The sequence below is a fragment of the Etheostoma cragini genome, chromosome 5 (assembly GCF_013103735.1).
Source record: "Etheostoma cragini isolate CJK2018 chromosome 5, CSU_Ecrag_1.0, whole genome shotgun sequence".
Lineage (NCBI taxonomy): Eukaryota > Metazoa > Chordata > Actinopteri > Perciformes > Percidae > Etheostoma > Etheostoma cragini.
The window spans coordinates 15,181,855-15,201,662 of NC_048411.1; the positions used below are offsets into that span (position 1 = coordinate 15,181,855).

At 42.2% G+C, this 19,808-nt stretch overlaps 1 protein-coding gene across 1 annotated transcript in view; it reads left to right on the plus strand.

Annotated features, from left to right (window-relative positions):
• LOC117945020 (ultraviolet-B receptor UVR8-like) overlaps positions 1-19,808 on the plus strand; it is a 300,294-nt gene that overhangs the window by 49,077 nt on the left and 231,409 nt on the right. The window contains exons 3-4 of the mRNA XM_034872256.1: positions 1,862-1,904; positions 3,423-3,657. Coding sequence (XP_034728147.1) covers positions 1,862-1,904; positions 3,423-3,657 — 278 coding nt within the window. The remainder of the gene's footprint in view (positions 1-1,861; positions 1,905-3,422; positions 3,658-19,808) is intronic.

The following is a 19,808-nucleotide window of genomic DNA, read 5'->3' on the forward strand; positions in this document are numbered from 1 at the left end:
TTTGCTGCTTTTTGAAACCTCGTTTTTAATTTTGATACCATTTTTCTCCTTCTCCTTCATCGACTTTCTCTTCTTCCTTTTGACGTTCTCATCACTTATTTTGCTGCGTTCTGAAATATTTTTGTTGCTTTATCAACAGGTTTTTTTCTCGACAGTTTATAACACTTTATGAGGTTCTAGACGCTTTGTTTTTTTTAACTACCACCAGTACAGTTTATACATCACTTACACTGACTCATTACCTCTAGTTTACACTTATGTTTGGGGATTTGTGGTCAATAAACCTTATTTATATGCAGGAATTATGAATTATTGTGACTAATAATAAGATCAGAGGATGTTTATGGCTAACCACAGCCAGTTTGTGGATAATGTTATGGATAACCGCCTGTCAGTTTAGTCAGGATAGCGCTATAACATTGAATAAAAAGTCATTCAAAGTAGTGAGCTCATCATTTATTTATTTCACTTGTGAAGAGCGTTTTAAGGAACCATCTGGGTTATTTTGGGGGAATTAGTTTGAAAGAAACCTAATTTTCTGTTATGTAATTGAGGAGTCTGAATTACAGGTAATAGTAACAGGTAATGTTAACGGAGAAGCTCACAGCTTGAAAAAGGTGTCGACAGTGGTGTGACAACCAGCTTTATGTAAAGTTTTCAAATATGTGTATATCTGTATGTATGCATATATGCAGATGTATTTCAAACTTGCAAGTTAATTGACATCTAAAGAACTTTGGATTTGCTTTCTTGTAATTAACAAAAAGTTGCTCTGCAAACATTAGTAGATCCAAATACTACCATCTAAGTATTGCATTCTTATTCCAATGATAATATCTAGTATAAATCACTTGAAACATGCTAACTAATCAGTGACCTGTTTTGCACATTCTCCCTAAAGTTTCCAAGTGGTAGTTCACCTTTAATGTTATTTCCCTTCACACATTTTGCTACAACTCTTTTGAACAACCCAACCCTTAAAATGCCAAAGGTCACGAGTCAAACATATGCAGCACGAAATACAATTTATTACCAGCGCATTTGCCTGATAATTTTTCTCTTTTGACAAGCTTAGGTAAATCATATAGCCTACTCTATAATGTATGAGTACTCGGCTGGCTTGATGAGTAAAGTCCGATGCTATTGGCTGCTACCCCTGTGGCGTTTGAGTTCCCATAAGACCAATAAGGCGTGTCTGTATTCCAACATGACTGGAATCACTGCAGGAACAAGTAGAGTTTCAGGTATTTATAGAAACCATATGCAAATGGGTCGGTGGATCATGTTGGATTGTTAGAGCAGAGAGGTGACGGTTGTACTCTGTACATGTCCAGAGTTCTATGTACATGTACATAGAAGGAGAAATATATAGGCTTCGTTTAGACAAGTCTAATCAGTTAGATGGTAAGTTAGGATGGCCTCCTCTCTTCATTTCATTTGAATATATTCAGCTCGGACTCAGTCTAAGGAAGTGTCTCTCCCATCCCATTTATATTATTCCTTCCTGCTGAAGGCTCATTATTTTACAGCAGGGTGTGTGAGAGGTGGCCCCAGTCTCTGAACTCTCTGTCGAGGCTGTATTAATCAAGCTTCACACAGTGGGGAAGGGTCCACCCACTGACGCGACACTGCTCACTCTATACTTGAGGACAAAAGGGAAAACACGCAGCCTGAGCTGTTACAGTCAAACATCTAGAGCTTTTGAAGATCACCACTTTTAATTGTCCACAACACCAACCCCCAAACCCTTTTAAAGATTGTCTCAATGATAGTCCATGCTTAGAAAGTATTGCACAGCATTGCTCATCCACTTCAATCAATATGTCTCATGTTAAAATCGTCCTCTTCTTTTTCTCCGCAGTGGACAACAAGATCTTTGCATGGGGGAATGGCACTAGTGGACAGTAAGTGAATTTCAGAAGACAAAGTACAGACTTTTATTTCCCGCTTTACTTTAGGAGACTACTAAGTCCTAAAAAGTTCACCAATCCTTGGTCAGTTTTGTTTGGCCCCATGCCTGATTATCTTCTGACAATAGACTGTACATCTGTATATTAAACTGCAGAAAGACACTCTGGCAGATAGACAAGCAAACACACAAACATAGTTATACACAAAGATAAGTTATTTTCCTCCTGATGAGTTTCCTTGTTAAAAACTTCAACAGCCAGAAGCCCGTCTGGCTGTAATGACATCTAAGGGCCTCGGGGCTGCAGTGATTCAGTGGCCCTCAAGTACTTAAACAGCAGCACTGCAGACCTATGAGAAATACATATAAGAAAAACAAAGGCATCACTTCTCACACACTCATCATCTCCCATTGTCCCTCATTCTCCTTCTCTTTCTCTCCATCTCTCTGTCTGTCTCATTCTGTCTCTTCTCTCATGATGCCTTGACCCCTCTAAGCAGGTCGAGGCTTTCTAGTGGGGAGCTTATAGTTAGAGGAACCTATAGTTGGAGCTCCACAACACCCACTTGCAGAGCAAAGGGTGAACATCTCTGTTACACAACTGGCACTCTGATATCTGAAAACTCCTCGGCTCTCCTGTTTGTCTCACTGGAGGCGAGAGAGTAGAAGAGTACGAGGGAGCTGTGTAAATTTAAACTGGCAAACTTTCTGATGGAAATAGCAGTGACCCCAGAGTGGTCTTGTCTTGAGTTGAAGCATTGTTGTAATCAATACAGGCTCTCGTGGGGATGGCGGGCGAGGACCTTTCGTTCCCCGTTTGTGGAAATAATGGAGAAGACTGTTTGTTATTTTTCCCAGACATGCCGCAAACTAGCAGATATGGCCGGGGCATTGCAGGTTATGACGCTGGCTCAGGGAAACAAATACAAAGAGGGGCATTTTATCAAGAAGCAAACAGCAGAGCTCTGTTTGAAGCTGCTGGGAGCTCACGGGTCACAGGGGTGCTGGGGCTGCGTTTGACCAGCTCATCTTGAAAAGGGGTCTTGGATGTTCTTTGTTCACTCACACTAGGGACATAGATACAGAAACACAACTCAGCCAAGGCCTATGTAAAGTCATCTGTACAGCTACAAATTGAGTTAGGCTCAGTTATTATTTCTTCGCTAGGAACCTAAAACTCACCTCACTGAAATATGCTTTTTAGAGACATTCTATACAGTAAATGACTCTTGTCTGTATAGAGAAAACATATCACAAAGAGAACTTTCTTTTACTTGTTATTAAATGATCAATTGATGTTTCATTTTAATGTATTACACAAGCTTCATGTGTTGAAAAAACAATAGTTTTCAATGATTTTGCTTTGAATTATTAATTATGTCAAACACTACTATTTCATGACACGATACCACTGAAAGCTGATAGAAAACATTTGCAAATTATCACCAAATTATCCTTTACAATATAGAGAAGAAAGCGTCCAACTTCAATTCTTTTGTCTGCTTTTTTTAAGGCTGGGTGACGGCGAGAAGGCAGTAAAGGACCAGCCAGTCGAGGTTAAGTTGCCACAGGAACTAAACGTTGAAGGAAGCAAGGCAGATGTGGATGTTGTCAACATTGTTGGTGTGGCCTGTGGAAGCAGACACTCCTTCATATGGACTGAAACTGGGCGGGCCTACAGTTTTGGGAACAACTTCTATGCCCAACTAGGCTATGACATCCAGAGGCTTGACTTCAAAGACCACCAGGTATGAGGATAATGGTGTGTTTACAGTGATGACCAAAATCACTACTAGATACATGATTAATACTGGTACCTTCTGAATATCTGGCAGGCTTTGAGTTAACACTCTTCACACAGCATAGTCTATATTCACAACGTTCCAATTCCGCGGGATATCACTCTTTTTAGCTGTCTGTTTTTGGATTTTCCGTCACCTTCCACTTTCTTTGTGTTGTAATTTTAAACTCCGGTCAATTTTATGAGGATTATGGTCAACTGCTCTTAAAATCTCTGCTGGTTAAATGAAGACAGCTAGCTAGACTGTCCAATCTGAGTTGTCTGTTGCACGACTAAAACCACTTTTGAACCATAAGAAGTTCCTTCCCAACGCTATTTTGCAGCGGCACCGCGGCTCTACACGATTGTGATTGATTTAAAGACATGCCAACAAACAAGAGCACCTTTTTCTACCATGCCAGAATCCTCTGTGAACTAGCCAGACCCTCCTCCGGGGCGCCGTGGAGAAAGGTCTGGCAATTCGACGCAACACACAAAACAAACATAAATGTGGACTCATCACATGAAAACCAATGGATTAATGAAAATATCTACATAGTCTTTACAGTACAATATCATTAGTTTTTTGAAATTATTGTTACGAGGTAGAGCGAGACAGCGAGAGAGAGACAGAGAGCAATGGTGGCAGTGTGAAGGATAGCTCAAGGGCCTGGATGGCTCTTTGCTGGTTGTGTCTATATCTCTGTCCTTACATGGCTTACCATACAGTAGCATGCTGCTGAACCATACAAACCCTAAATTAAGTGCTGTGGAATTGAAATTGGCTCTCTTGTGAAGTGTTCCACTTGCGTTGGAGCTTAATTTTGCCTACTCATATCCTTTCATTCAGTCCCTCAGTCCCTCTTTTGCTCGCTGCAGCCCATCGCTCCCTCTTCCTTCGCATGCAAAACAAGCCCATTTAATGTGACAGTGTCTAGGTGAATGATTGCCACTCAACACTTGATATATGGGTATGTGCTTCTGTGCGCATGTGTACTGGATGTATTATATTTCCGACACATTTTCCCAGTCTCTTGCAGTGACATTAGTGCATTGTTATACATTACATCTTTCAGTTTTTTTACACCCACACACTGTAATGGATGGATTAAAAAGGGGGGAGAGGCTGTGTGGCAGGTTATTTTAGTCCGCTCTCTCTCATTTGGTCAAAATATTGTTCTCCTGTGCTAGAGTCAGTAAGGAGAAGCTTACTAAGAAAGTCATTTAAAACTGCTGCTAACCTGTTTAGGAGGTCAATAATATCTGATTTGACCTTGTTTAAAAAAAAGATTAAATTCCATTAAAATCTTAAATACCCACAGACGGTTAACTTAAACAGAAGTATTATCAACCATACTTTTTTGCCTTACAACCACAGTGAAGTGTACTGTTTTTTGTAATCAGTTTAATGTTATGTTAATTTTTTTCTTTCTTCTGGTATTGTTTTAGCAGTAACATAATATGCATTCCCAGATGATAGACCTTAGGGGGGGCAGAAAGTACCCAGCCACCTGGCAGCAGTATTGGGGCCAAACCTCTCACCTATCCTCCCTGATAAAGGCCACTCCACTGGGATCTGCATGACTGCACCCAGGCCTCACCTCTTTCTGCTAAAGCAAAGGATACTGAAGGGGGGGCGGGGGGCGCAGAGAATGAGACCTGGTTATATGTGTATCCCAAAGTCACCATTTCCTCTCATTCTAGCCATACCAGTGGCCTCTGATTGCCCCAGGTGGAGGCCCAAACCTGGCCCTCTCACCTGTATACCACCAACCTCCATCTTCTTTTATCATTGTCCCCTCCCTGTTCATTTTTTTTCAGTAGGTCCAGAAAAGCTGCTCAACCTCCAGCTATCCCCCCAGACTCCATACTATATGATACTTGCTATTGTTGTAAAGAATCTGTAGGTTAGAACTGCCGGCTTCACCCCTAAGGCTCCATTTCTCTTTAGCGTCTGAAATGGAGTGGTAGGAGACTTCTGCGATCTGGGAAACACTATATTCTGTTCTTTATTGGCCCAGTGATAAGGTGTTGGGATTCTGCTCACACCTGTGAGCCCATTGTTCAGGCCCGCTATGGCATTTCACCTGCAACAGGCAAGGTTAGACAGAGCTCCTATTTAATGGTTTGATTGACATTATTTTAATGGCACACCGTGGGGAGCTATATGTCTGTGAATGGAAATGAAAGTTAATCTTTTTTTTTTTTTACTCTCATGTCTCTGCCCCCCCCCCCCCCCCCCCCCCGCCCTCTCTCTCCCCTCCTTAGGACAATGACATTGTCATTTTCTCAGGGTTTTGAGGGATGTGTTTGTATGCAGATAGGAAAGTGCCTCTTTAGTTCTCCATGTCCTGCCTTATATAAACATTTTGATAAGAATTAGCAATCACTGGCTTAGCATAAGTTATTGCGGAAGCTCTGGTAGAATCAAGCAAGTCTGTCCCTGTACATACACATACCACAAGGTCTCATTCTCCCTGTGTACATAACATTGCTCAGTCTCTAAGTAGGCTAACACCTCCTAGCAAAAAATCTACCACCCAGTGTCTATATTTCTACAAAACTAACAAAAAGCGACCGTGGGAGCATGAAAATAAACTCTGTTCCTGAGTGTGACACGTGTGCAGCTTGAGCTTGGCACGGCATTCATGTTCAGCCTGGCTGAGCACAACTTGTTTGAATGTCATATTTATCCCTGTGTTTTGTCAGAAAATTAACTTCCTGTGAGTTTGCGGCAGAGCCGAGCATATGGCCACAGCTCTCTAGAGATGACAGCCTAGCGGAGCGGGAGCTCGCCGGTGCCGCTGCCCTGCTCTGGCGGCAGATGCTCCGGGCTTCTCCGCGATTAAGTGGAGATCATCACTGTTTTCTTTGAGCACCGCTGTGCCTTGTACTCTGAAGTGTTCCGTTAATCACTGCCTGCCTCCCTGCTTTTTCCACACAAGCTGCCAAAGCACTCATTAAGTTTGAATCTCCCTCTCACCACTCGCTTGCTCACCATGCTGGATACATTGCTTTGACGCAATCCTAGCGGCCCCCTTTTCTGCAAGAACAAAATGGTTTGTTGCACCTGTTTGCTAGAAGGATCATAAAATCCGCAAAATTCTTTGCACGCTTGTTCTCTAGCCCTCTTCTGCTGTTCATTCATTTTTAAGGCATCCATTACATACTGTAAAATAAGTGTCGTTCTTTGTGTTTTGGAATGTTTTCTCTCCTCTGTGTATGTTGATGTAGTCTGTATTTGAGTTTCTCCCCAAGCACTAAGATGCTGCCTTGTTCCTGTACAGGCCTTTGTGCGTGTGTGTGTGTGTGTGTGTGTGTGTGTGTGTGTGTGTGTGTGTGTGTGTGTGTGTGTTTGTGCGTGTCTGTGTGTAAGTCTATATGAACTTTAAGGTATCAGAATCCAGTTATTATGTAAAACACAACAATAGTCAAAGAGGAACAAAAAAAAAAAGAGAAAGAGACACTTTGTTACCACTTTAGCCTAACCCCCCTCCCCCACCACCCCAGCCTCACACATCCGGTTGTGTTGTGTATATCTCCTACACAAGCAAGCATCCATTGTTATCGTTAAACATTGTGACACGCTTTAACCCTGATTGATCTTGATCTCCATCACAAATAATAATGTGATTACAGGCTTTTCTCAGCTTCCGTCTTCACAGCAGGGGAAAATAACATTAGATATTTCCTTTCATGTTAATCGCCTTGGTTGGAAGTATACCTCGGTGCACCAATAGGCCTCAGTAATGCCTTCTTTCTTCTTAAAAAAAAACATCCAAAATAACCTATTTGCAGCACACCCACACACACACGTTGCTTAGCTCTGTAACACCGTTATTCTGCACCCATCAAAGCCTAGCATGCTTGTCCTGGTGCAGTGATCGTTCCCCCACAATAGCGGGATGGCATTACTGTGCCTTTGAAAGCATTTGCATGGCAAAGCAATTGCACGCACCTTCTAGATAAAAGAATTGATCCTGTTCATCGTAGGTTGGATTTCCTGGATAAAGCTGGGGGAATGGATTGCAGCGCCATCTCACATCGATATACACACCCTGTTTCTCATCCTTACGTTGACTTTGCAATAACTGTCTGCTTCTTAATCTTGTCTGTCAGGCTGTCGGGCAGACACACATAAACGTATGTGGTTCTCTCTGCTGCGTTGGTTACTTGGCAGACACGCTGATGAGTGCCAGTTTGCCTCTTTTTCAATATGTAGATACCCAGATAGAAAGCTGGCCCTATTCATTGAGTCCAAATACCAAAATAGCAATTGCTGCTCTCAATCAATTATGAAGAAATTGGTTTGCATTGTTGGAAGAGGTTGATTAGTGACTTTTTGAAGAGGCTCATGAAATGACTTTCAAATTGGGTCGAGTTGACAGACAGCCGGTTCCATAATCATTTTACAGTGTAAGGTCAGCAACAAAGAATATTGATGTTGTTGTAGTTCATACTGTACAAGTGCCATGCATTTGTACCTTCTGGGCCTGCACATTGTTATTCAACGTAATAAACGTTTATCTCATCTACTCAAATCAAATCTATTCACAACTGTACAAATTGCCGCTGTGCTCTTGGCAAGGTAGAGCTAATTTTTCGACAAAGAAATTCCTTGTCAGGAGCAGCCAAGGGAGAAGGTGTCAGTTTGATAGCACATGTACACTAACGGCTGTGCGGGAGCATAAGCGTTTGCTGCGCTTCGGTGGTGGCGCGTTTGATTGTAACACTGACCACCGGTGATGCCAACCCTGTTGTCCTCATCTGAGCTTCCTCTTGAGACTTGAACATGGTCGTCCCTCCCCCACAACTAACTTCAGACTGAGAGAGAGAGAGAGAGCGAGAGAGATATCTCTGTATAGTATGTACTTCTATCATTTGTCTATTGTTACACCACAGTCACAAGCTATGCAGTACGTTGGAACTCAGTGTGGGTGTACAGCGACCTAAACTACTATACCCATCTCCCCTAGGGGCACCTCAAAGGATGCTTGTTCTGTTCCTTCTCTCTGGCCCTGGGCTCTGCTGAAAAATGAGAGGCAAGTGAGAAACTGGGAAAAAGAAGGAACAGGAGGAGGTAGTCTCAGCTGTGTAGGAAGGCTAACCTGCGCCTCTGGAGATCATGCGTCTTTACAAAAGTGCCAGGGCAAACCTTTCTTTCAGACTGGGCCACAGTGTTGAAATAGTTTAGTATTAAGACCTTTGCTGCACTCTGGAACTCACTATAGCCACTCTTCATTGTTTGCCATTCTTTTTACCATTACCTGCAATGCAAAATTTGCACTTGGATTATGCATTCTTTTCTTAGTGTGAATGAGAGAATATGGTGTTTGTGAACTTGTTTCAGTTTGAATCATATGCCCTACTGTTTCCTAATACGCCCCTAGTGTATGTAATGCTGAAAGCAAATTTATTACACGTCAATAATTCTGTACATTTCCTTCTGGAAAACTAATTCTCATAATAGGATTTTGTCAATGTGATTTGAATAATGATGATCTCAACACATCCCATTTTAGGCTACTTAACTAAATAGAATATTACTGATTGCAACACTTATCCATGGTTGGGGTTTTGGTAACCTTCTTTTCTGTTTCTTGCCAACAGCCAATTTTCTCTCAATTAAAGCATGATATTAGCACTCAGTAGGGCATAAACAGAAACAACCGTACACTACTGAATATCATGCCTTGATTATGAGCTTAAGAGTGGGTGTACAGATGGATTCAGTTTCTATACTCCTATTAAAGTGCTGGTGTTTTTAATGTGTGTGCATGTGTGAGAAAGGGAGAGGCAATCACTGCCTGGATGTGCAGGAGTGGCTGTCTATGTAACAATATAGCTGCAGGAAAAGCTGGAAGTTATCCACTATATCCTCTTAAAACTTCTGGAAAGGGAGGGCAGGAGGAAAAGAGACAAAAGTCACAGGTATAGTGGGAAGAAATTACATTGAGATCCAGTCAGTGGTGAAGCCAGTTGGCCAAAGTTAGCAGGAAGCTGTCCTAGTAAATGGCAGCAGCTGCTCGCAGTTCGAGAGAGCATGTCCCAGTCAGAGGAGAAAAGCGATGGCATCTACATTAATACTACCTTAATGGCCCATCTGGCACTCCGTAGGGTCCCTGGCTGCGCCACCGACTCATAGGCGTTTGACAGGCAGTCTCCAGCGCACCAGACGCGCATGGCATGCCAAATGGCGGGGAGACGCCTCCGTGGCGCACAGATCTGTCAAACTCTCTCTGACGCTGTAGTCACACAGGCAAGGGAAGTTAAGGCAAGTTTTCACACGTGATTGGTTCTTGACATAGATGGGGGGGGGGCATTAGAAGAATGACTGGCTTGTCTATCGTTCACATATGTGCACACTCACAGGGCACAAACACATCTTCACACATACACACACAATCTCCATACTAGATGCTAAATTGCCATGACCAGATTAAACCACAATGAGAAAGCCAGGTTAAGATTAGCCAGTGGTGGATTCACTCTGCTCTGATGGCAAATGGAGATAACAAACATTATTGTTGCTGCGAGTCACAGCTTCTCTCTGTAAACAAATACTGGAACAAATTGCTTCATTGGAAGAAATTGTGGAAGGTCTTATCAAAACACCACAGGGGTTTCCAGCTATAATTGGCATAATTGGTTGACAGAGCAGACTGCAGTCCATGATGTGGCACAGCGATGCACTTTATGGGAACTGAGTGATCATGGCTTTAGGTCTGTAGATTGCCCCCTTAGATGTTTAAAGATACTGAGCAAGAAGTGCATTAATTAATATGCAAACAATGGACACTAGAGTTGGGCGGTATCAAATTTTGATACCGTCAAACCCCCTCCCTATTTCACACCAGTATATGGTATTACCGTGACTTAATAAAAATGACAATGTAAGGCTCAGACGGCATCACCAAACTGTTGGCTTGTGTCTACACCGTTCAGAAACTGAATACGAAACACTAATACCGAAACTCCTCTCCCTTCTCATTAGGTCGGAACCCCAAATGCTGCCAAACTGCAGAAGTCGTGCTCTTCTTTTAGAACAGGTCACTCGGTGCGCGACTTGCCATTGCCCCCCCCCCCCTCCTCCTCCACACTGTCACATGAGGACAACCACAAATAAGCATTTTTAGGCATTAAATAAATTCTAGTTAATATTTAATCCTTGTCTCCTATATAAGTGCATTGCATTTTTTATTTGACGGCATTGAAACTGATACCAGTGCTATTTATAGGACCCTGTGGTATACCGTATTACCGTATTACCACCTAACCCTAATAGACATTGTCACATCCACCGGCATGTTGTATTTGCTAGGGAAATAACTGACTGTGTGTTAAAAAACAATAGAAATCATAATTGAGTCATGCTGTATATTTCCTTTTTATGTCATCATTCTTTAAATCATTGCAAGATCCAGATGATGCTTTATTCTAATCAACTATACAGTCATTAAGAATTTTCCTGGTTTAAAGGGGAGCGATGCAGTTTGGGCCATTTTATAGCTGTTTTCTTGCTTTATGCTTGCATGTTTCTCTATAGAGCTCCCCTTACACCTTCTAAATAGATATTTGGCAGCTCCTATGTTTATGTCCGACTCTTCACTCTGTCAGTCTGCTGTTTCCTCTTTCTCTTTTCCTTAGACAATGCTTTCCTATGTTTCTGTTTCTTTTTTGCCGTCTCAGCCATGACGATAGTGTGAAAAACTCCATCACTACCTTGTTAGCCGGTTCCTGAATGTATGCAATTTCTTACATCAAGACCTGATATCACGCAATACTTCCTGACGCAGAGTTCAGTGACTTGCCGACCGAAAGTTGCAAGGGTGATTTTTCCGTTCACAGGCGTTAGGGGGGAGCGAGACGACCACCATTCAACAAAAAAAAAGAGTCATATAACAATTCCAGTGACTCCAGAGATGTTCAGTTAAGGAAAAGTAAGCTTAAGAAAACTGCATAGTTCCTCTTTAAAATCAGACGGTTTCCTTGTGTCAGCATCTTTGTGAACTAATAACATTCTGTGCACAGGGTTAAGGAGAAACTTTAGCCAGTGGATGAGCTCATCCAAATTCCTACTCTGCCCTATGTGCTTGGCCTTTTCATCGGCCCCTGTTGAGCTACACAATACTGGCACAGTGGAGGCTTCTCTCAGAGCAGGTCACATTCTGCAGTACCCACCAGCACAGATCACAGTCCCAAAAGTCTGTATCGCACTGCTGCTGGGAAACTGTGGCTTCTTTCTGATGAGTAAAGTACACACAAAAGTACAGCTAGAGTACTTTAAAACATTTGCTACTGTTCTTTCTCTCACACTTTTTCTTAAGGACATTTTGAGAGATAGCAGCAGTTCAAAAATGGAACGGAAGGTTCTTTAGAAAATGCATTTCAAATGGCTTATCCAGTAGGTAGCCCCAGAGGACACCTCAGGGATAAACCTTGGCAAGAAAGGAAGATAGAGGGAAAAAAAAGTGAAATTGGAAAGAAGACACAGCCGTGACTAAAACAGTAGAAATATATAGAGAAAAGGTATCCTCTTAACCCGCCGACGCCTCTTCAGTGGAATCACAGTGCTCCATATCAGTATTCATTTTCTGAATATTCTGCTGTGTTCTTTGTTTAGTGAAAAAGTCTCGATCCGCTGTTGCCTCTTGCCCCAGACAGTCTCAAACGTAGACAGCGGGTGCAGATGATTTCTAAATGACTCACCACTGGCAGTTCAGTGTTGTTCTTTCATGTTTGGTGTTAATGGTGTGGCTGTGGAGTGATGTGCATGATAAAAAAAAATAGGTTTACTGTTTTATTTTGATCTAAACAAAACACAAAAGTGGTGAAATTGATGCCAAGATTTGTGTGCAAGAAGGTGAAAGGAGAGACATATAGAGATGAGGGCTGAAAGGAAAGAGAACAGGGAAGGAAAATAAAGGAATCAGCGAAATAGGTTTGGGGGGGAATTGAGAAGAGAGACGAGCAGGAAGAACTCTTCAACTTTCACTCTCGTTCCCAGATGTGTTGTAGGCAAGATGTAGCCTTTGAAGAGCTTGTGGCAAAACAGGCAATACATGAATACACACACCATCTCCACGTTCCCTCTTTCTCATATACTTCCCCTTGTCCTGTCTCCCTCTTTCAAACTCTTTCCACATCTCCCTCTCTCTATCGTTCTCCCTGGGCATCTCCTTTCCTTAGTGGCAAGCACAGCTTGGGGGTGGGGGGGGGGGGGTTCTGTGCTTCTGTGAGTGAACATTCACTGTCTTCTTCCGCAGGCAGCTGTCCCTGCTCAGCACGCTAACACACACATGCTGCACTTACCCATGCCTCTTTCTTCTAACTTTGATGACTTATTCTTTTAATACACTACCGGTCAAATGTTTGGGGTCACTTACAAATTTCTTTTCAACTCAATTATAGACAGAATACCAGCTGATCTAAGCTGATAATGGGCAATGTAAATATTGCATTAAAGTAAAGATCACCCAGATCTTTCCTTTAATGCAATATCTACATTTCCCATTATCAGAAACCACTCATACATTGTTCCAAAGGCCCATTTTGTTTACTAATCTGATATCATTTAAAATAAACTATCTGAGATAACATTGAGAACCCTTTTGCAATTATGTAAGCACATAATGTAAACTGAAAACTGCTGCCCTGGTTAAAAAAATACAAAGAAAAAACATGCAACTGATCTCAGCTGGTAGTCTGTCTATAATGGGATGCAATGGATATGTCTAAGTCACCTCAAACTTTTGACCGGTAGTTTACACACATTTACACATGTGATCCATACTAAAAGAAGAAAAGAACTTCACAACTCTTTCATGTGCAATCTACTCTAAAGCCACTAGAGGGAGCTTGTATTGTTGCTGTGGTCCCTCATGCCAGGAATCTGTTTTAGAGTAATGTTGCTTCAGCAAGGAGGTACCATTTTTTTAAATGTCCCCTATTTTTGTCCCTAAACGCGATCAACTGTCCTGCATCGTGGAGATCACAGCCTCTAACCTGGACAAGAGAAACACATTGGTATTAAGTGTGTGCTTTCTTTCAAACTAATACAATAATTGCATCTTATGTGTTTGTGTTTTAGCGCAGATATCCAGTTTTGTGAGTCTGTGTGTGCACGTGCAGAGGTGATAATTCTACAGTTGCTCAGAAGCTTCAGCTGGGTGTATAATGACGATAACAGAGAGCATGCCTAGGCATGCTTTCAATCCACTCCCCAAATGTAATGAGTCTGGGCAGAAGGCTGGTCATCCCAACTTGATCAAAAACGGGAGGAAATCTGCAAATGATTTATTATGTCCTGTGGAGATTCATCAGTTACACATGTCAAAATGATGCTGAGCTGAAAATTAAAAGGCATCTTTCGTCACCATTATTTTCCTAACATAGACGGAAAGTGGGAGCTGCAAAGCATTTCAGTCAGGACAGTAGAGGAAAACAGTTTTAGCTGTTCAGTTTAGCGTATATTTCCTTTTATTTGATCTCATTCCATCTGTATACATTTGGTCTTTTCCTCAAAAACAATGAGTCACTTGTACATTGATAGTAATTTAAATAAGAAATATCACGCTTTGTGACGCTTTGTTTCTTTGTTTCTTTTCAAAAAGTCATTCTAAAAACTACCCCATATTACGCATTATTTGATTTCTTATTATGTAAGTGTGCTTATCATTAAAGTAAATTTAAACATCTTGATTTCTGATATTTCTAATAGATACACATGCGCTTTCACTGTATCCCTACCTTATGTGCACCATTGCCCTTCTGCATTCCATCAACCTGCAGAAGACTAATGCATATTGCCAGTTAATCATATTTTTCTGTCTCGGCCCTCCCTAATAGAAGTGGGGTGACATGACAGCATCTGAACCAGACTCCCAGGGTTGTCCTGCCAGAACGTTACACGATCTTTCCTCTCACGTTACTCACGCAGGCTTGGCCGATGGGATTTGCCGTACTCTGCTCTTCCCCTCTCCTCCACTCCTCCTGGCCTTTTCCTGTGACAGGGCCGCCGATGATACAGATCCGCTGTGACATTTTACATTGTGCTCCCTAATTGCAGCAGCTGATAGTGGGATAGCTCACCACGCAGCTGTATATTTCCTCTTTTTTTCCCCCCACCCTTTGGCTTTTTTCTTTTTCTTTTTTTGAAAGTGGCTAGCGCAGGATGCTGTACTGGTTTAGACTAATTGCATTATTCGCATGTTGTGTGATAGTATGGCATTAGATGTTTTCACCCTGCTGTGCAGCAGCATTTTTATGTTAAGTCCAGTAATTTCACTGAAACCCTGAACAGAATCTTTTTTTTTGTTCATTTAAAATCCTAATTTCCAACATTTACATAAGTGAACAAACATGTTTTGTGGGCCAAAGTATATTTGTCCGTTCCTTCCTTTACTCTGCTCTGTCTCCCACAGCCTGCAACTCCCCAAACTGAAAGCCCAAATAAACCTGTGTGACAGATGCAGCTCTAATTATACAGTTGTTTTAAGACTGTCATGTTGCAGCGAAAAGGGAGCCAGCCATTTGGGAAAGTGAAGGAGGGTATATAGTAGGAAGGGGGGGAGGGCGGGGGGGAGATTTGATGGACGGACATTGTAACACCAGCATCTGGTGATAGCTGCAGCTGCCGTATCGTTTTCCCACTGCCAGCTTGCCAGCTAAATAAATATTGCCACGATCTGTCTTGTACTAGCAAGTGTAAATTACTTTAACACGTCAATAACTAGTTTACAATGATGTTTTTTCCTGCCATTTCAGGATATATATTGATTTCACATTGCTGTTAAATGGCACTAGCATTGTTTCCCTCACCCTGCACTTTGTTTTTCACATAGACTCCAGAGGAACTTGGCAGGAACAGGTGATGAATGGGAAAAACTATTTACCCATGCAGTTATTTTACTTTTTGCCCCTTTTGTGATAGCATGTGTCACATTTGTGTTTGATTGTAAGCATAAAGGTCAGATTTGTAAATGTTTGTCTTTGTGCTTTTTTGTTTTCTTCCACTGGTAATATGCATTGTATGTGGAAATGCTTTTGGAGCCATGGGCATGTTAACTGTAGGGATACATTCTGAAGCTCATAGTCTCACTACCGGATGCAATTAGTGTAACATGAAAACCTCTCTCTAAATAAGTGCATCTAGTTTGTTTCCTGCATTGTTAAATAAAGCTGATTATAATTAGCATCATAGACGGACAGAAATCTTTAGTGTCAATGTGTCCATTTGTTATGCTGCGTTTCAATATCTTCCTCAACAATAGAGAGAAATAATTAGTCAAGGAAAGTGTTTAGGTGAGAAACAATGCCCACAACAGTATACATTCTCTGTTTGTGGTGTGTCAAAATAGACAAAGAAATCATAAAATTTTCATTATGTAAATGGTTCTGAATGAGGCTTCATGGCTGTTATTTGTTTGGATATGCACGTGTGTGGTTTGAAGTGGGAACATGCACGTGTGTGCACCCATGAAGCATATTTACAGGCATGCTTAGACTTCTATATTGTGTCTATTTTCACTTATATGGGTTCCTCCTCGCATGGACAGATGTTGGGAAACCCACAAAATCAGAGCTGAAGCCGCACTATAATCACTGTGATTTTAATCAAGGTCTCGCATTGTGACCCACTTATTTTCTCACAGTGCTGATTGCACTGCAGTACAGTGACGACTAGCATTACAAAACTGCAGCCTGTGATTAACCTTCACATCATATACATGTCCCATAACCACCATACAGCCAATCCTAATCCCCAAATTACACCCACTTGGACTGGAAAACATCTCCCTTTGTCAAATTTAAACATTTTCCTCCCTCATCTTGATATGATACAATGATGATGCCTGCTTCATGCATATGAACAAATTGAGGTATGTCCGAGTGTGTAAAACTCAACTGACAAATTTCAGTCAGACTAAATAAATCTCTGAATACATTTTTTTTTCATTTTGTGCAAGCATGTAGGCTCATTCTGTGACCTACCGATTTTTTTCTCTTTACAAGTTAAACGCATCCACAAAATATGATACAAATAAAACCCACTCACAATTCTGTTTATAGGCTTTTGTGAGAAAAGTATTCTAACCCTTCTTAGCTGTTTTCACCAGCATTATAATTTTCACATCAGTGATAATAGAGCAGATTGATTATTCATTCATTCTTCAACACCATTTAATTGTGTGGCCAGAACACTCCAACTTGGGGTCAGCAGGGTTCTCTCTCATTTACACAAAGACGCATCAACACACGCACACAAATTCAGAAATTTCTCGCTTTCCTTCTCTCCCTCGCAGATGCTCTCACTACGCCTTCTCAAAGGGCCCCCCAAAAACATGCCCAGGCTGGAATTTGCCAAACTATCGTTTCTTCTATCAGACACACACTGTGCCCCATTTCAGTCCCATCCCACTTAATCCTTCAACATCTCAATTAATACCCCTTAGGAGGCATGGCGCCCTGCAGCGGCACAGACTCACTGTGGTGGTGGATTCTTCCTGTAAATTTACACCACAGAGGCTGCAGGCCTTCATTTTAAACCACGTCACTAAACTATCACTTAAACTCCATCTCAGTCCCAATCAACACCAAAAGATTAAACACATTGATTCAGGAAAAGTTGTCAGACATCATGTGCGTGTATGTGCATGTGTTGTGTCTTTGCATTTGAAAGTTCAGTCCAGTTGGTGGGGTTTTCAATGTTTTCATACACACAACCATACATTGTCATATACTAAATGTAAGAGTGCTGTTTGCTAGCTTGGAACTTTAAGGAAGTTGAACTGGTAAAGGCAGAGGGCTTTAAAGCGCCCATATTATGCTTATTTTCAGGTTTATAATTGTATTTTGAGGTTGTTCCAGAAAGGCTTTACATGGTTTCCTTTTAAAAAAAAAACACCTTATTTTTGTTGTACTGCACACTGCTCTTTTCACCCTGTGTGTTTAAGTCTCTGTTTTCGCTACAGAGTGAGACATCTTACTTCTATGCTATCTTTGTTGGGAGTTGCACATGCGAAGTAGCTAGGTAAGATCACATCAGCTAGATAACTCTTTCTCCAACTTTGGTCAGCAGAAGGCAGGATTAGCTGGGAGACTTCTTCTAAACGAGGGAACACTTGTGGAAAACCTGCAGAACAGGGACATGGAAGTAGTTCTTTTGTAGATTATGGTGAGCTAGTGTGTGTTGTAGCAGTGTTTTGCCGTTGATAACAAGCTAGCATGCTAGTGCTAGCATGCTACGGTTAGCCACCTCGTCTCGGCTAGTTAAGTAGAAAGCTCACACGGAGACGGGGACATTCAGAAACCTGGATCTCACTCAAAACAACATGAATAGTTGTTTTTTTCCAAGTTTGTATGTGTGTCGAAGCACCAGAGACACAAAATAACACCCCAAATCCCAGAATGTTTTATTTTTTTCATAATATGGGCACTTTATTATTCGATCCAAGCCATATACCTATACCATACCTGTAGATCTGTAACGGACGCTGTCCCCTGTCTCTCTCTCCTCTCGCACTGCCTGGTCCTCCTGTTCTCTAGCTAATGGATCGTTGTGGTTTCCAGGGTCTGCTCCAGAAATGTTCTCCTGCGGAGATCTCGTAAGAAATGCCCTCAGCTGGTCCCTCCGTCTGCTATTAGGCCTCTCCACACTTTTTATCCCTAGACCTCTGAGACCTCAAACTGCCAAATGAGTTGAATTATGGCCAGTTATGTGGAGTGGAGCCGGCGTCACGGGGGAGAGGCTTGAGTCCGTGGAACTAACCACACTCCTGACCATTAAAAGGCAGCCTGACACTGCCTCTTCATCTTCCCCCCTGCTCTCAAAGGCCGGCACTGCAAACCCATGTCCCCCAGAGGAGAGAAACAGTACAGCAAAACGACCAACGAGCAAGTCAGTCTGTCAGGCAGGCAGGCAGGAAAGCAACCAAAGCACCAATATCCTCCATAGCTTCCACATCATTAAATTTGTTTAGCTTTTCCTTGACTCTTTTTTTTGTTTCTTTCTCTTTTTGTTGGTGTCTCTTTTTGTCCTATATTTACCTGTTTCTCATCTGTCTCTTCCCTCTGTGTTCTTCAATCACCTTTGCTGCCATTTTTTCCTTTTTTCCCTCTCTGCCCTTCAGCTAAGCGGGTGGGGTTGCGGGGTTACAACCACACAAGGTTAATTGCAGCAGCTAAAACAAGCATTGCAGCCAGGGCCCCAGCTACTGTATAAAGGAGGTCATCTAAGTCAGGCAACCCTCACAAATCCACTCTCAACATCCACAGTCACACGGATGCTGATCACGCCAGCCTGGGAGAACACAGTTTGCATTCCTTTTAGTCAGACACAGTACACACACAAACACACACACACACACACACACACACACACACACACACACACATACACACTCTCACTCACTCACTCACTCACTCACTCACTCACTCACTCACTCCCTCACACACACACACACACACACACACACTCTCTCACTCACTCACTCACTCACTCACACACACACACACACAACAGACACATGGATGCACACACACTACACAGAATTTGATCCGCCACAATAACAGGGGCATCATGACATGATGGATACAGCCCTTTTTTCCTCCTCTCTCCCCCGTTTTGCCTCTCCCTGGTAATCTTGATGCAGTGTGTAATGTTTGCTATAGCCGGCGGCTGGAATTGAATGAGTGATACAACCAGAGGTGCTGGGATTACCGTGGGCAGAATTGATGCTATCTGTCCAATGATGTGTTATTTTGTGGAAGTGAGGCAACAAACCGAAGAGAGAAATGGTCGCAGCGCTCTGTATGATTTTACAGTTTAAGTGGTGAAAGACAAATAGAATAACGGTGATGTGCTAGCAGGGGTTGTAAACGGTTGAATAATTTCCCCCGATTTCAAAATTCATTTATCTTTTCTGCAGTCTTTTTCTGGGCTTCACATGGCAGTTTGGATGCTATTTATCCCTCAGGTCTACTCACAGTTGCAGCATCAGCTAGCTCAGTGCCCATGTTAAGAGGTGAGACAGGTGGCGTCCAATCTCGAGTCCTCTAATAGGGTTGGCTCAGAAAAGGGTCAGAGGTAAACTAATGACACCGGCAATAGATGCTTCT